Source organism: Balaenoptera ricei, chromosome 1 (genome assembly GCF_028023285.1).
Source record: "Balaenoptera ricei isolate mBalRic1 chromosome 1, mBalRic1.hap2, whole genome shotgun sequence".
NCBI classification, from domain to species: Eukaryota; Metazoa; Chordata; class Mammalia; order Artiodactyla; family Balaenopteridae; genus Balaenoptera; species Balaenoptera ricei.
The window spans coordinates 75422462-75439342 of NC_082639.1; the positions used below are offsets into that span (position 1 = coordinate 75422462).

The 16881-nt window shown below is 33.9% G+C and overlaps 1 protein-coding gene across 4 annotated transcripts in view; it reads right to left on the reverse strand.

Annotated features, from left to right (window-relative positions):
* The window catches only part of COL24A1 (collagen type XXIV alpha 1 chain), a 389925-nt gene that overhangs the window by 155553 nt on the left and 217491 nt on the right, over positions 1-16881 (reverse strand). For all 4 annotated transcript variants that reach the window (XM_059925489.1, XM_059925499.1, XM_059925479.1 and 1 more), the window contains 2 exons: positions 6369-6422; positions 2810-2863 (listed from right to left, as the gene is read on the reverse strand). In XM_059925489.1, the coding sequence (XP_059781472.1) occupies positions 2810-2863; positions 6369-6422 (108 nt within the window). The remainder of the gene's footprint in view (positions 1-2809; positions 2864-6368; positions 6423-16881) is intronic.

Sequence of the window (16881 nt, forward strand, 5' to 3'; positions counted from 1 at the left end):
TGCATTCCTATACACTAATGATGAAAAATCTGAAAGAAAAATTAAGGAAACACTCCCATTTACCATTGCAACAAAAAGAATAAAATACCTAGGAATAAACCTACCTAAGGAGACAAAAGACCTGCATGCAGAAAACTATAAGATACTGATGAAAGAAATTAAAGATGATACAAACAGATGGAGAGTTATACCATGTTCTTGGATTGGAAGAACCAACATTGTGAAAATGACTCTACTACCCAAAGCAATCTACAGATTTAATGCAATCCCTATCAAACTACCAATGGCATTTTTCACAGAATGAGAACAAAAAATTTCACAATTTGTATGGAAACACAAAAGACCCCGAATAGCCAAAGGAATCTTGAGAAAGAAAAACAGAGCTGGAGGAATCAGGCTCCCTGACTTCAGAGTATACTACAAAGCTACAGTAATCAAGACAGTATGGTACTGGCACAAAAACAGAAATATAGATCAATGGAACAGGATAGAAAGCCCAGAGATAAACCCACGCACATACGGTCACCTTATTTTTGATAAAGCAGGCAAGAATATACAATAGAGAAAAGACAGCCTCTTCAATTAGTGCTGCTGGGAAAACTGGACAGCGACATGGAAAAGAATGAAATTAGAACATTCCCTAACACCATACACAAAAATATACTCAAAATGGATTAAAGACTTAAATGTAAGGCCAGACACTATAAAACTGTTAGAGGAAAACATAGGCAGAACACTCTATGACATAAATCACAGCAAGATCCTTTCTGACCCACCTCCTAGAGAAATGGAAATAAAAACAAAAACAAACAAATGGGACCTAATGAAACTTAGAAGCTTTTGCACAGCAAAGGAAACCATAAACAAGACGAAAAAACAGCCCTCAGAATGGGAGAAAATATTTGCAAATGAAGCAACTGACAGAAGATTACTCTCCAAAATTTACAAGCAGCACATGCAGCTCAATATCCAAAAAACAAACAACCCAATCCAAAAATGGGCAGAAGACCTAAATAGACATTTCTCCAAAGAAGACATACAGATGGCCAAGAGGCATATGAAAAGATGCTCAACATCACCAATCATTAGAGAAATGCAAATGAAAACTACAATGAGGTATCACCTCACACAGGTCAGAATGGCCATCATCAAAAAATCTACAAACAATAAATTCTGGAGAGGGTGTGGAGAAAAGGGAACCCTCTTGCACTGTTGGTGGGAATGTAAATTGGTATAGCCACTATGGAGAACAGTATGGAGGTTCCTTAAAAAACGAAAAATAGAACTACCATATGACCCAGCAATCCCACTACTGGGCATATACCCTGAGAAAACCATAATTCAAAAAGAGTCATGTACCACAATGTTCTTGGCACCACTATTTACAATAGCCAGGACATGGAAGCAACCTAAGTGTCCATCAACAGGTGAATGAATAAAGATGTGGCATATATAAACAATGGAATATTACTCAGCCATAAAAAGAAACGAAACTGAACTCTTTGTAGTGAGGTGGATGGACCTAGAGTCTGTCATACAGAGTGAAGTCAGAAAGAGAAAAACAAATACTGTATGCTAACACATATATGTGGAATATATAAAAAAAAAAAAGGTTTTGATGATACTAGGGGCAGGACAGGAATAGGGACACACACATAGAGAATGGACTTGAGGACAAGGGAAGGGGGAAGGGTAAGCTGGGACAAAGTGAGAGAGTAGCATTAACATATATACACTACCAAATGTAAAATAGACAGCTAATGGGAAGCAGCTGCATAGCACAGGGAGATCAGCTCAGTGCTTCGTGACCACCTAGGGGGGTGGGATAGGGAGGGTTGGAGGGATATGCAAGAGGGAGGGGATATGGGGATATATGTATACATATAGCTGATTCACTTTGTTATACAGCAGAAACTAACACAACATTGTAAAGCAATTATACTCCAATAAAGATGTTAAAAAATAAAAAATAAAAGAAATGTGAATGTGTACAAATACTTTAGCCTGTCAAATTTCAGAAGGAACACACCCTTTGTGGTATTAACCATATTTAAATGATTCAGAGAATGCCTTAGGAGTCAATAATTCCTGAAATTAATTAGCCTATGGGTATATTAAACTTCCTAGTTGACAGCAATTGGAGATAGGTAAAAAAATAATCTTACAGTGCTCTACTCATAATACAGAAGTTAAAACTGAGCAAAAATTTATGTAAAATGAATTTGTAGATAGCATTAGGTACACCAGATCCACCACAATATATTTTCTGAAAGCAAGATTCTTTAATTGAAAATAATTGTTCATTTCTATCACATTTAGAAACTTTAATAAATGAAAAAACTGCAATCTAGATATAAAATTTAACAGCTATTACTATCTTAAAGATAAAAGAATGTAAGATGAATTCTGGATTCTGCTTTTCCACATATCAAATAATTACACTGTGACCAGAAACTTATGGAAAAGTGGCAATGATGATATGTGCCATATAAACTATAAGCTATAAAAAAAAAAGTAGAATCCTAATTGAATTTTCTTCTTCATCCACTTAAGCTTACTTAGGATGGTTTAATTCTTCTCTTAAGACTATAGGCTCATTCGACCTAGCCATGTGATTTGCATGCTTTTCAGTGCCAATCAGCATTCTGAATGGTAAACTGTTTAGAGGAGAAGAAAATTCTAATGGAAATTTACCACAAAATAGCATTTTTCACTTACTTAAATTTCATTCAAGGCAATTCCACCTCTGGAATGCCTTAACTTTATTATGTTCTTTGGACACATATCTTTCAAATCACTGAGCTCTTACCATAACGCCCTTTTCCCCCTGGGGACCTAGTGGCCCTGGATTTCCACGTTCTCCCTTTTAAAACAAAGAAAAAAGAAAAACATTGAGGCATGTTAATTAGTCATGAATGAGCTAAGCCTAGACAGGAAACTCATCCTAATTATCAGTAATTTTTAAATTTACAACTTTTGCATTTTTACCCTAAAGTTGCTAGACTTTTAATAAAAATCCTCTTAAGATAATTTTTAAGGGATAAAATACTAAAAAGTCTTATTAAAATGACGAAAATAGAAATTATGAACAATCAAGATTTAAAATTGAGCATGCATCGTATTCTAGTTTTGCAAGTAGAAATTCTTATAATTTTGAGATATATAAAATATAAGAATTGTAAAAGTATGAAAGCATATTGTAAAAATTAAGTGTATAACCATTGAACAAAATTTTACTTCTGTAATCTGTCCATCACAATTAAGCATAATCATGATAATCACATATGCCACAGCAGATTAAATGTCTAAACTGATTTACATTAACATTCCAAGACTTTTCAACATGTTACTGTAGAAAATTTAACCTAACACAGAAGTAACTAAACCAGAATGAAAAAAGTACCAAACCATCTAAATTTTTTGAACTGATGTCATTTTATATTTGTTATATTGTTAATAAAAAAAAATCAACAAGTATATATCAATCACTTTTAATGTACTAAGTGAGAGTTGCAGAGATATAACAGATATTTGACTTAGACTCTACCCTCAAGTAATTGAAAACATGACATTAACAAAGATGAATCAATTAAAGGACAATGAAATTTTAAATCGTGTGGTACTTATTCTAAGCCCAGGAAGGGAAGAAATCAGGAAGGATTAGAATAATCTGGAAAGACTTTACAGAGGAGATAGGAATTTAATTGAGTAGTGTAGTTTGGCTTTGAATGAATAGAGGGAAGGGGAGAGGATACTCTAAACCAAGAAAACAGTAAGAATAAGAATAGGGACAAGTATGAAATATGAGATGGGGAGCAAGAAAGGTTTATACTGGAGAATATTAGAAAATTTGTTGGATGAACTGATTAAGCCAAAATCACATAGTATCTTGACAGCAAAGTAGAGCCGTTAACAGGCTTCAACAATAGGGAGGCTAATGAAGGTTCTTCAAAATGCTTTATCATGACCCATCAGAATTAGTCTTCTGCTTATAGTATGTAGGCTAGATTAAAAGATAGGGAAAGAGTAGCGTAAATATGATAGAGGGTAAATTTAAGATAAACTAATAAGAGTATGTCTGAGGGGGTAGCTTCAGGTCGACTATTAGAAAGGACAAATTGTAAAGAAAAAACTCTAAGACCTGCCAAAAGATTAGGCATAGAGGATGGAGGAAAAGGGAAATGCAAAGATGGGTTCTCTATCTATTCTGGAAGACTGGAAGAATAGAGATAGGCATACTAATAGAAATGAGATAATTGGGAAGAGACCAGTTTGGATGTGGGAAAAAAATGAATTTTAAATACTGGGTTGGCCAAAAGGTTCGTTTGTTTTTTTCCGTAAGATGGCTCTAGCAGCACTTAGTTGTCTTTAACTTCATTCGAAACAATTCTGTTAGATTGTATTATGACAGCTGTCATATCAGCGTGCATTTAAAAAAATTATCAAAATTGGTGAATTTTTGTGTAGCCATTTTAATACTGAAGATGGAAGAAAAATGCAACATTTTTCTGCATATTATGCTTTATTCTTTCAAGAAAGGTAAAAACGCAACTGAAACGCAAAAACAAGATTTGTGCAGTGTATGGAGAAGGTGCTGTGACTGATCAAACGTCTCAAAAGTGGTTTGTGAGTTTTGTGCTAGAGGTTTCTTTCTGGACGATGCTCCACAGTCGGGTAGACCAGTTGAAGTTGATAGCAATCAAATCAAGACATTAATTGAGAACAATCAACGTTATACCACGTTATACCAAAATATCCAAATCAAGCGTTGAAAATCATTTCCACCAGCATGGTTATACTAATTGCTTTGATGTTTGGGTTTCACATAATTTAAGCAAAAAAAACCTTCTTGACTGTATTTCTGCATGTGATTCTCTAGTAAAACGTACTGAAAATGTTCCGTTTTTAAAACAAATTGTGATGGGCGATGAAAAGTGGATACTGTACAATAATGTGGAACGGAAGAGATCGTGGGGCAAGCGAAATGAACCACCACCAACCACACCAAAGGCCGGTCTTCATCCAAAGAAGTTGACGCTGTACATATGGTGAGATTGGAAGGGAGTCCTCTATTATGAGCTCCTTCCAGAAAACCAAACGATTAATTCCAACAAGAACTGCTCCCAATTAGACCAACTGAAAGCAGCACTGGATAAGAAGCGTCCGAAATTAGTCAACAGAAAACTCATAATCTTCCATCAGGATAACGCAAGACCAAATGTTTCTCTGATGACAAGAAATAAAAACTGTTACAACTTGGCTGGGAAGTTCTGATTCATCCGCCGTATTCACCAGACATTGCACCTTCGGATATCCATTTGTTTCCGTCTTTACAAAATTCTCTTAATGGAAAAAATTTCAATTCCCTGGAAGACTGTAAAAGGCACGTGGAATAGTTCTTTGCTCAAAAAAGATAAAAAGTTTTGGGAAGATGGAATTATGAAGTTGCCAGAAAAATGGGAGAAGGTAGTGGAACAAAACAGTGAATAAGTTGTTCAATAAAGTTCTTGGTGAAAATGAAAAATGTGTCTTTTATTTTTTACTTAAAAACCGAAGGAACCTTTTGGCCAAGCCAATATGTTGAGTTTGACTTAAATTAAAAATTTCAGATGGAAATAACTGGAATATTATCTAATTTATTTCTAATCTTGGCTCTACTTAATTATTCACAAAGAATAGCCTTGCATATTAGACTACCATGCTTCTGCTTCATATTCAGCAAGTCAGGTTTCAGTCAAAGACTCGAAGTTATTGGTTTATTACCTACTAGCTCATTATAAGATTCTATTTTTAAAAAAATTCAAGAAAATGCCCTTGCTGGTTTCAAATAAAGAATTACTTATTTTTTTTTAAAAAAAGACTTTCCTAAATTTGAAATTCAATGTGGAAAATCACTCCCAAGATAATGATTTCTAGGAAATTCTTAAGCAAATTACAATTTCCATCACAGTAGCCAAAAAGATCCATGAATAACTTCATACTGAATTCCAAGAGGATATAAAGAGTTTGTGACTGAAACTTGGATCAGGTAAAGTGATAACTTATTCTTCACTTTCAAAACTGTTTCCTTTAGGAGCTTGTTCTCATAAGTAGATTTAAATATTTTCTAGTCATAAACCTAGACCATCAATTTCATCTTTTCTCTTAAGAGCACATCATTATAGCCAAAAGAGTACTCTGCCTTTTAAAAATTAGAAACATATATGCTGTCAGCTATATTGCAATATATTTAAGAGATTCAGTACAGGTAATGCATTTTAAGTTATGAGTAATTTCTAATTTCTAATTCATAAAATATCATATGACTGTCTCTCCTTTGAGTTTAGCTTAGAATCCTTACTATTGAACAAAACAATGAAAGAAATTACCTTTTCACCAGTGCATGCAGTCATTCCAACTTCTCCAGGTAAACCAACAGGTCCCTTTTAGGAAAAAATATAATAGAAAATACACATAAATTGTATTAGTATTACAGCATCCTGGTTTTAAATCACCTATAAACATGATGTTTCTTTCTAACTCATCCTAAATTTTATCTTAGAGTAAAATTCCTGCTGGTATAGGCATCCTGCCTAAGACTTCACGTCAGAATTAATTATTCAGTTAATCAACAGATATATATGAATGTCTAATATGTGACAGGCTGGCTGCTGGGAGACATTGAGTTTCAAATTCAAATATAGTCCTTGTCCTTGTAGAACTTACAGTTCAGTGGATGTCATCAAAACTCCTGCAGTTTTTATAGATTCTTGATGTGGATACACTAGCTTAAGAAATCATTTCTGTGATTTCCTTCTTTGAAAGCTCCTCAACACATGAGGGAATAGCACATACCCACTCGTTAATTCATTCAAAAAATATTTGGTGCCTACTTTGTGCCATGCACTATGCTGCTTGCTGAGATTTCATTAGTAAGCAAAAGGAGATCTAGGGCCTGCCCTGATGAGGCAAAAAGTCTTGTAACAGAAACAAGAACAACTAAATTAGAAAGTGAACATTTATAAATTATGATACAGGTTCACAAAGGAAACAACTGTGATGCTGAGGTGGAGAATAAAAGACAAGACCTATTTTAGGAAAGATGGTCAGGGTAAACCTGAGACCTGACATTTAAACTGAAAGCTGAAGAATAAAAAGAGGCCAGCCAGCCAAGCGCAGAAAGGAGGAAGAGAGTTCTAGGTGGAGAAAATAGCTTGAAGTAAAGAATGAATTTGGCAGAAGAAGTGAAAGAAGGCAATCAGTACCACTGTTTCAGAGTGAACAACGCTCAGGGCGCATCTACCTTTGTCTCTATGGATTCTACTTCAAGCTGTGTAGAAAGCAAAAATGGTAATGTAGAACAAGCTTTACAACAAGAGCATAATCCTTCTCCCTGACTGTCTTCAATTATGAAGTTATTTTCTACTTTTATTTAAAAATGTATGAAACATTTTCTTTTTCAATAGCTAGCAAGCAAAGACACTATTTAGATTATATAATATTACATATTAGCATACAGAAGGTACCTGAATCATGAAAAAATGGTTTGCAGTGTTGAAGCTACCTGAAGCTAATGTATGGGGCATGATTTTATACACATATATTGGGTTGGCCAAAAAGTTTGTTCGTGTTTTTCCCGCTCTTATGTAAGGTCTTACAGAAAAACTCGAACGATCTTTTTGGCCAACCCAATATCTATATCCTCACCCATATCTATCTATCTATCTATCTATCTATCTATCTATCTATCTATCTATCTATCTGGTGATTATGTATACATTAACATACGTTAAATACTTTCTGTGTGTCTGATTTAATACTCACAACAACTATATTTGGTAGTATTATCATGATTCCCCTTTAACAGATGAGGCAGATGAGTTAAGAAGCTTTCTAAGGTAGATGAGTTTAAATAGTATAGATGAGTTTAAGTGGCTATTGAATGCTTGAAGTGTGGCTAGTCCAAACTGACATGTGCTATAAATGTAAAAGACACACTAGATTTCAAAGACCTACTACAAAAAGAATGCAAAACAGGCAAAAATAGTTTTGTTATCAAAATCTTTGCATATGAAGGAACATCCACACATATTTATTTATTTTGGCTATGATGGTGATGTGTACCTGTATAGACACATACACAACCAGTGATTTTTTTCATCACCAACCAGTAAATCTTTGACTATATTATTCACCTTTTATGAAAGAGAGGACATTATATCCTTCTTTTTTCTAAAAAATTTTTATTGGAGTATAGTTGCTTTACCATATTGTGTTAATTTCTACTGTACAGCAAAGTGAGTCAACTATACATACACATGTATCCCCTCTTTTTTGGATTTCCTTCCCATTTGGATCCAATGACTTAGGAATAACATTTAGCATTCACTGAAATGATGTCAAGAGCTATGATATAGTCCTTCTTGATAATCTCTGATTGCTTCTTCCTATTGTTACTTGATCTGTACAGTGCCCTTGAAAAGGAAAGTGGAGTCAAGAAAACTGAAGAACTGAGGAGTTAGGTCTTCTTTTAAGATGCCACAGTAAATCAATGGCATAGTCACAACTAAATTCCAGTCTTCTGTGGCCAAAGCTATTTCTATCACACCATGTTGCTGCTATGCTACTTGTTTAAAACGGATTTTTTTGGACCCCTGAAACTAACACAATATTGTAAATCAACTATACTTCAATAAAAATAGATTAATTAAAGAACCTTTTTAAATGCAAAATATCTAATTAATGACTATTTGATTACATATTAAAATGATAATGCTTTGGATATATTAGTTTAAGTAAAATATTACTAAAATCAATTTCACCTTTTTTTTTTTTACCTTTTTAAATATGGCTACTGGAAAATGTTTAATTACATTTGTGACTTGCATCATATTTCTATTGGATAGCACTGATCTATATTCTTAAGCAATATGCTAATATTAGTAGTTACATCCAGATGGAAGTGACCTAATAATTTATTTCTATGGCTATTTAAGTTTAAGAGAGTGAAAACTTTCACTCTGAAACAGTCAATGATCAATGGTCAGTTAATCAAATCTGAGCAGGAACAATGAAATAGAACTCTCTTGTGAGACAATAACCAAAATAGCAGAACCTGAACACAGACTAGTCTTAATTCAGGGGAAAAAAAAACCCAAACCCATTTCCTAACATATAAAATCTAGGTGAGTGAATGGAGTAGGTCCATTTGGCCTATCCCAATATTGACCATGCATCCCAGAGTAATATTACCTACAAAAGTATTTTGTTTAGCCCACAGCTCACACTTACTAATTTTAAAAAGCTGAATAAAGGTGCTAAGATTTACCAATCTGGAGATTTTATATAAAAAGATTTTATATATAAAGATTTATAGGATGCCTGTCTTCAGATGACTAGCATGGTGTAGGCTAGCATCCTCAAAGGCAAATATTGGATAAGCACTCTTTAGTTCACCACATTCCCTACCAATTTCTCATCTCATACCTGACCATTTCACTTATTTATTATACTACATGCTTGTTCCCAATAGGGCATTTGAGTTTGTCACCCCGATGTAAGTATTAGAAGGTGTAGTCCATCAAAAGGGCACAATTGGAAGAGATAGGTTCTTACTAGAAAAACAATTCATAGGATTACATCCACATCCAAGGGATCCATAGGGAATCTTTAATGAAACTTAGCTAGGGAGCAGATTTAAAGTGGTTCCCTTGGACTATTCCAGGACCTCAAAAAGTCTAATACAAACATACTAAATCTGATAACACTAGAAGTGTTGGCTAGAATGTGGGGACAGAATTCTTACACAGGAAGGATATAAATTGGTACATCACTTTGGAGAGCAATTTACTGTATGTAGTAAAACAGAAGATGCACTTAACCCACAACCTAGCACTTTCATTTCTAACTGTATACATGGGTTTCTACTCTCACATATATGCACTAGGAGATACACAGAAATGTCCATGGTGGCTTTATTTAAGCAGAGAAGTAGAATCACCTGAATTATCAGTATGGAAACTGATAAACTGAAATTTATTCGTACAGTGGAAAAACTCAACAGCAGTTAAAATTAGTGGACCAGATAGATCTATAAATATCAATATGAATAAACCTTTTAAGAAAATAACGTTGAGTGAGAAAAAAGCATACAACCTTTTCAAAAGAATATGTCATTATGAAACCATTTTATGAAAAATTTTAAAACACATATAATAGTATAAATTGTTAATGGCATAAAACACATGGAAATTACATACACAACTTTAAGATAATGGTTTATGTCTATGTATAGACTGGTAGCTCACTGTTATTTTAACTTGCATTTTTCTGGTAACTATTGAGTCTGAACTTCTCTTCATATACTTGTTGGACTTTTTTGTGCAATTTCTATCCATATCTTTTGTCCAAATTTTGCTCTTGAGGTTGCCTATATTTTTTTGTGATAATTTTCAGGAATTCTTATACATTCAAGGTATAAACTCTTTGCTGGTTTTAGATGTTATAAATTCCTTCTTGTGATTCATCACCTGTGAGATTATTTTGACATCCTTCATTGATAGAAATCCTTAATTTTGATGTAGCCACATCCAACCATTTTTTGCCTTATGATTTGTATTTTCTGGATCTTGTTTAAGAAGCCTTCCTCTACCTTTATGTCATTAGGTAATGGGCATTCTTTTCTATTAGTGTTAACTTTTTAAGGTAGGTCTTTAATCCATCTGGAGTCCATCTTTTTCACCAGGTGTGAGACAGAGATCCAACTAAATTTTTTCCACATAGTGACCCAGTTTTCCAAATACTATACATACTAAAAATTATTTTTCACATTAATTTGTTGTGTCAATCTTTTAAAAAATTTTATTGAGGTATAAATGACATACAACAATAATATTAGCTTTAGATGTACAGCATAGTGATTCAATATTTGTATATATTGTGAAATGATCATCACAATAAGTCTAGTTAATATCCCTCACCATACACAGTTACAGAATTTTTTTCTTGTGATGAAAACATTTAAGATTGACTCTCTTGGAAACTTTCAGATATGCAATACAGTATTATTAACTATAGCTTCTATGCTGTACATTACATCCCCGTGGCTTACTTATTTTATAACTGGAAATTTGTACCTTTTGACCCCCTTCACCTATTTTGCCCACCGCTGCCTCTGGCAACCATCAATCTATTCTCTGTATCTATGAGCTTGGTTTAAAAATTATTTTTTTTAGATTCCACATATACGTGAGATGATATGGTATTTGTCTTTGACTTATTTCACTTAGCATAATGTCCTCAAGGCTCATCCACGTTGCCACAAATGGCAAGATGTACCCTTTTTATGGTTGAATAGTGTTCCATTGTACACATAAACCACATCTTCTTTATCCATTCATCCATTGATGGACACTTAAAAGGCTGTTTCCATATCTTGGCTATTGTAAACAATGCTTCAGTGAACATGGGGGTGCATATATATTTTCAAATTCACGTTTTTGTTTTCTTCAGATAAATACCTAGAAGTGGAATCATATGGTAGTTCTATTTTTAATTTTTTGAGGAACCTCCATACTGTTTTCCACAGTGGCTGCACCAGTTTACATTCTCACCAACTGTGCATGAGGGTTCCCTTTTCTCCACATTCTTGCCAACACTTGTTATTTCTTATCTTTTTGATAATAGCCATTCTAACAGGTGTGAGGTGATATCTCATTGTGGTTTTGATTTGCTTTTCCCTGATGATTAGTGATGTTGAGCATCTTTTCCTTTGCCTGTTGGCCATCCATGCATCTCATTTGGAAAAATACCTATTCAGACCCTCTGCTCATTTTTAAATCAAATTGTTTGGTTTTTTTTTGCTATTGAGTTGTATGAGTTCTTTATATATTTTGGATATTAACTCCTTATCAGATATATGATTTGCAAACATTTTCTTCCATTCACTAGGTTGCCTCTTCATTTTGTTAATGATTTCCTTTGCTATGCAGAAGATTTCAAGTTTGATGTAGTTCCACTTGTTTATTTTTGTTTTTATTGCCTTTGCTTTCGGTGTCAAATCCAAAAAAATCTGTGGTGCCATTCTTATAACATTTTATACATGGCATATTTCTAAACTCTTTACTCTAGTACATTAATTATTTCTCTGTTTTCTCCTCTTTGCAAATTCTCTCACTCATTTTTTTCTAATGTTTTTATAGCTATTCCTACTACAGAACTGAAAATAAGCACTCTAAAACAGGTTTAGGTCAGTAGTAAAGAATCTGAACTACACAGGCTTTATATCTACTTACTCTTTAAATCTATATTACTGTTTAATCTGAAAACTATCCACACACCTGGAAATCAGTAGGCGAATCAGATGAACACATTTAGAGTTGAGGCCTCTCAAATTTCCTCAAACCTAGGATGTTACTGATTGTAAGATGCACTATTACTTTTGTATCTCTAAAGAGAAAAAAGATTCTTCCAAGTAATTTAATTCACCACTGATTGTAAGAAACATCCTAATTTTACAAATAATAAAATGTGAAAAAAATTGTATTATTGTTAAAAATATTCACTGCTCCTTTCTGTCGAAGGAGTACACATCCCTGCATTGTTGATGTCAGCCTTGGCCATGTGACTTCCAGTGTCAATGGCAAAAATATAATCCCCCATCTTGCTGACATCTGGCTCCTCTACGTAACTTACTTTGACCAAATAAAAGTGAGTGTGTGTGGTAGTGATATGTACCACTTTTTTTTTTTTTAAGCCAGTTTCTTTTTTTCCTTAAACCATGAGGTCAGCCATGCCCCAGATAGGAGCTGCTCCTGAAGCCTAGGTGTCAGAATGCAGAAGAGATGGATAGAGCCACAGCCAACCAACAGCGGATGGAGTGCAAGTAACAAGCAAACTTTTGTTGTCATAAGCCACTGATATTTTGAGGGTGTTTCTTTCTGCAGCAAAACTTAGCCTAATGTGACTGATGCAACTTGTATTTTAAAACTGATGAAATCTGGTACTTATTTGCCTGAAAAACAGGTGATTTTCCTTCATTTTCTTCTAACCTATGTACTAAAGGCCCTAGGAGATGGTGGAGCCATAAGAAAAAAGGAAGCCAGGCATCTCAGTCACTTTGTAGGAGAGAGCTACCTGGTAATACCCACACTGGACTATTAACATGAGCAAAAACAACTTCTTATCAAGTTAAGTCTACAAAAAATTTTAGGTTTATTTGTTATAGCTGTTAATATTCTCCTAAAAATACAGTAAATTAAACTATGTGTTGACATAAAATTGAAAAACTTTGTAATCTAGCTCAATTGGCTTATTCAAAAGTTAGTCTCACAGAAATCTTTTTATAAATGAAGATGGTATAAAGTACACTGAACCAACCTCTGGTTTCAATTGCAAATCAACTTATTCAATAAGTGCAAAATGATCTGAAGAAAATAAAATTAAACACATATTTATGTGTTCATGTAACAAGCTCTGTGCTAAGAGTGGTAGAGAATACAAAGATGAGTGAAATATAATAAGGCGTTCATAATCTAGTAAGTTGGATGAGGAAAAGCATATTTTCTGTAAGTTAAGAGAAGAAAAATAAAATCCTATATAATGCAAAGGCAGCGGAGATTATGTCTGGTTGAGAACATAAGGAAAAGCTTTACAGAGAACACAATATTTGAGGTACGGCCAACTGTTGACAAGATAAATGGTGAAAGTGTATTCAAAGTAGAGGGAATGATCCGAACAGAAAATGGGAGGTAGCAAATGATGAAACATATGTCAAACATAAAGCAAATCCAGATTGTCTGAAACAGGATATGTGTAGGAAGAGACTGGGATAGATATGGTGATATACTATTGAGGGCTTTGACTGCCAAGTGTATTTGTATTTGTGGTGTTTGAAGAAAAATTTGTGTTTGTAGAAGAATCATTGTCGGTTTGAGTAAAGGAGGAATGTAATCGTATCTGTACTGAGTGGACAGTAATTTAACAACACTGTGTTCAATGTGTGGAAATGGGAAAAAGATACAAAATGGTGTAAACAGTTAGAAGCTATTGTAATAGTCTAGTTTAAGTGTAATGACTCTTATGACAATGGTATCATGACTCAAAGAAACAGTAGCTCAGAGGAGAAGCCAGTGTCAGAGGAGAGATGATGAATTAAGCCATGGGAAAATTATGGCTCTTAATTGACAATTATGGCTCATGGGACAATCAGAGAGTCTATCCTGAAATATTAATTTGTGAGTCCATAGAAAAATCAATTCCTGAAATCATAAGAATGATGCAGTACATACAGTAATAACAGAAGAAAAAGAATTTTAATGAAAATTCTTTGGAAGCAAGAGATAGAAGGAAAAACAAAAGGAAGAGAGGAGGAGAATCAGGAATGTGCAAAGAAAGTTCAAGAAGGGAAAAGTTTCAGAAAGCGAGACATCAGTGTTATGTGGAAGGGTTGAGAAGGATGAATATTGAGACAGTCATAGGATTTGGCAATTAGAAGGTTGGCGGTGACCTTTAAGAACAATTTCAGTACCTTTTGTGTGTTTTAATCTAATTTTGCCAAAGAGAATACGAGTGAGGAGAAAGTGGAAAAAAACTGTGTAGTTTATTCTTTTAAGAAGTTTGACAGCAAAAAGGAGGAGGCACAATAACTGCTTGAGGACATAGTTTGAAAATTATTTTATTTAGAATCTAATTTTTGTTCTATCTGCCAAATAAAAGAAACTCGTCTACAATAGAAAAATACTCTTCTAAATAGAAGGAAATTATATTCAAAACCTAATTTTTTTGCTCTATTTCATAAAATGAGTTTTGTTTTGTTTTGTTTTTAAAAGAAAACAGCCTAATTCAACACATCTGTATCAGAGAGAAGATATTGGCAGGTTTTACATGCTCCCAAGGTCTATGTCCTAGCCAGTTGTCTCTAGACAGCTTCCTTGCACTGGGAATGCTTTGTGAGTCACAGAACTCACAGCAGAGAGACATGTATTAGGCAAAGGTGCCCTATAACCTTCTCTTCCTTATTGCAGAAACACTGTTTAAAAGGACAGATTACGGTGCTATGACTTGTTCTAATTTTTACCCATGAAACCTTAAGTGCCACATATGCCAACTAGAGTCAAGGGCAGAAAGTTATTTGTTCAATTTTAAAGTGCTCAAATGCAAATTATGGGTACGTGGAAATGGGCATAATTTATTCATATTTTTAATCTATGGATCCTCAGAAGAAAAATATGGATGGCCTCCATTTCTGTTCCTTTCAATTCATTCTTATTCATTTCAAAACAAATGTTGAAATCTTTTATATTATTGTATTAGTTATCTATTGCTGCAGAACAGATTACCCCAAAGGCAGTGGCTTAAAACAATAAATACTTATCTCACAGTTTCTGTCAGTCAAGAATTCACTAGTGCTTAGCTCAGAATTTTTCTGAGTTCTGGCTCAGAGTTTTTCATGAGGTTGTAGTCAAGATATGACATAAGCTGCAGTCATCTGATGTCTTGACTGAGACTAGGGAATCCATTTTCAAGAAGCCTGTTAGCTGGAGGCCTCAGTTTCTCGCTATGTAGGCCTCCTTAGGGCCTGACTTCATGGCAGTAGGTTCACCCCCAGAGTGAATAATCCAAGAGAGAGAGAGTGAGCAAGGAAGAAGCTGCAATGTCTTTTATGACCTAGTCACACACAGCTATTTCTGCCATAGCCTATTCATTAGAAGCGAGTCATGAAGTCCACTCCACACTCAGAGAGTGAAATAAGACTATCTTTCAGAAGGGAGAACATCAAAGAATTTGCAGACATATTTTAAAACCATCACAATGACTCAGTTTTATTCTTGGCTTGATTTGATGTTTTATTAAGACTGATTCCTCCCAATACTTTTCTTCAGTTTTTTTACATCTGTTGTCAAGTTAGACACTTCCACAGAAATATTCTAAGTAGTATTGGAATGATGTACATTTTCCCAAAGATGAAATGCATCAAATTTCATTCTTATTTCATTAGTTCTTAATTATTTATCATGTATAAGACACTATACTAGTCAATTAATAACTAAAATATAAAGCAGATAACAAAAATTTCCGTGAGATAAATCACTATAGAATATCAGATAAAGTAGGAGTCAGCAAACCATGACCCAGGGGCTGGCTGCATGTTTTCTGTAAATAAAGATTTGCTGAACACAGCCATGACCTTTTGTTTACCTATTGCCTATGGCTGCTTTCATCCTATGAAGGCAGAGCTGAGTAGTTGGGACAGAGATTTTATGGCCCACAAAACCCAAACCATTTCTGTTGGGTATTTAAGGGAAATACAAAGCAGTCATTGAAGCCATAGCCTCAGCTTATAAGAATTATCAGCAATTTATACTTTTTGATCAAGAATTTTCATTAAAAAAAGTTTCAAAACACTGATTCCATGTCTAACACACATTAAAAAAAAATAAAATAAAGCTTTTAGCTAGAACATGCCATGCTATGTGTCAAGAGCTGGATAACTCTATGATAAATGAAAACATTTCACTTTTTGCAAAATGGAATATACAATAGTCTATTTAAAGATTTTGTTAGCTAAAGTGGAAACTCAAAAAGCCTTATGTATAATAAATCACTTCTTAGAATTGAAAAGAAATACTATTTTTTCCCAAAAGTCAGTAAAAACTCTAAAATACTCAGGTTCTATTTTTTAAAGTAACCACATCCTACTTATTCACTGAAGACTGACATAAAATTAGGATATTTCCTAGTTGAAGCTAAAATGTTAAAAAACTTTACATGAAGTTCTTAGACTTGACAATTATCTTGAAAAAATTACTGTGCCTTCAACTGTAGTTTAAAACTACTCTATTGTTTCAAAATTTCTTTTCAATGTAGAAACAACGGTATTTATAGGATAAAGAATTTCAGACT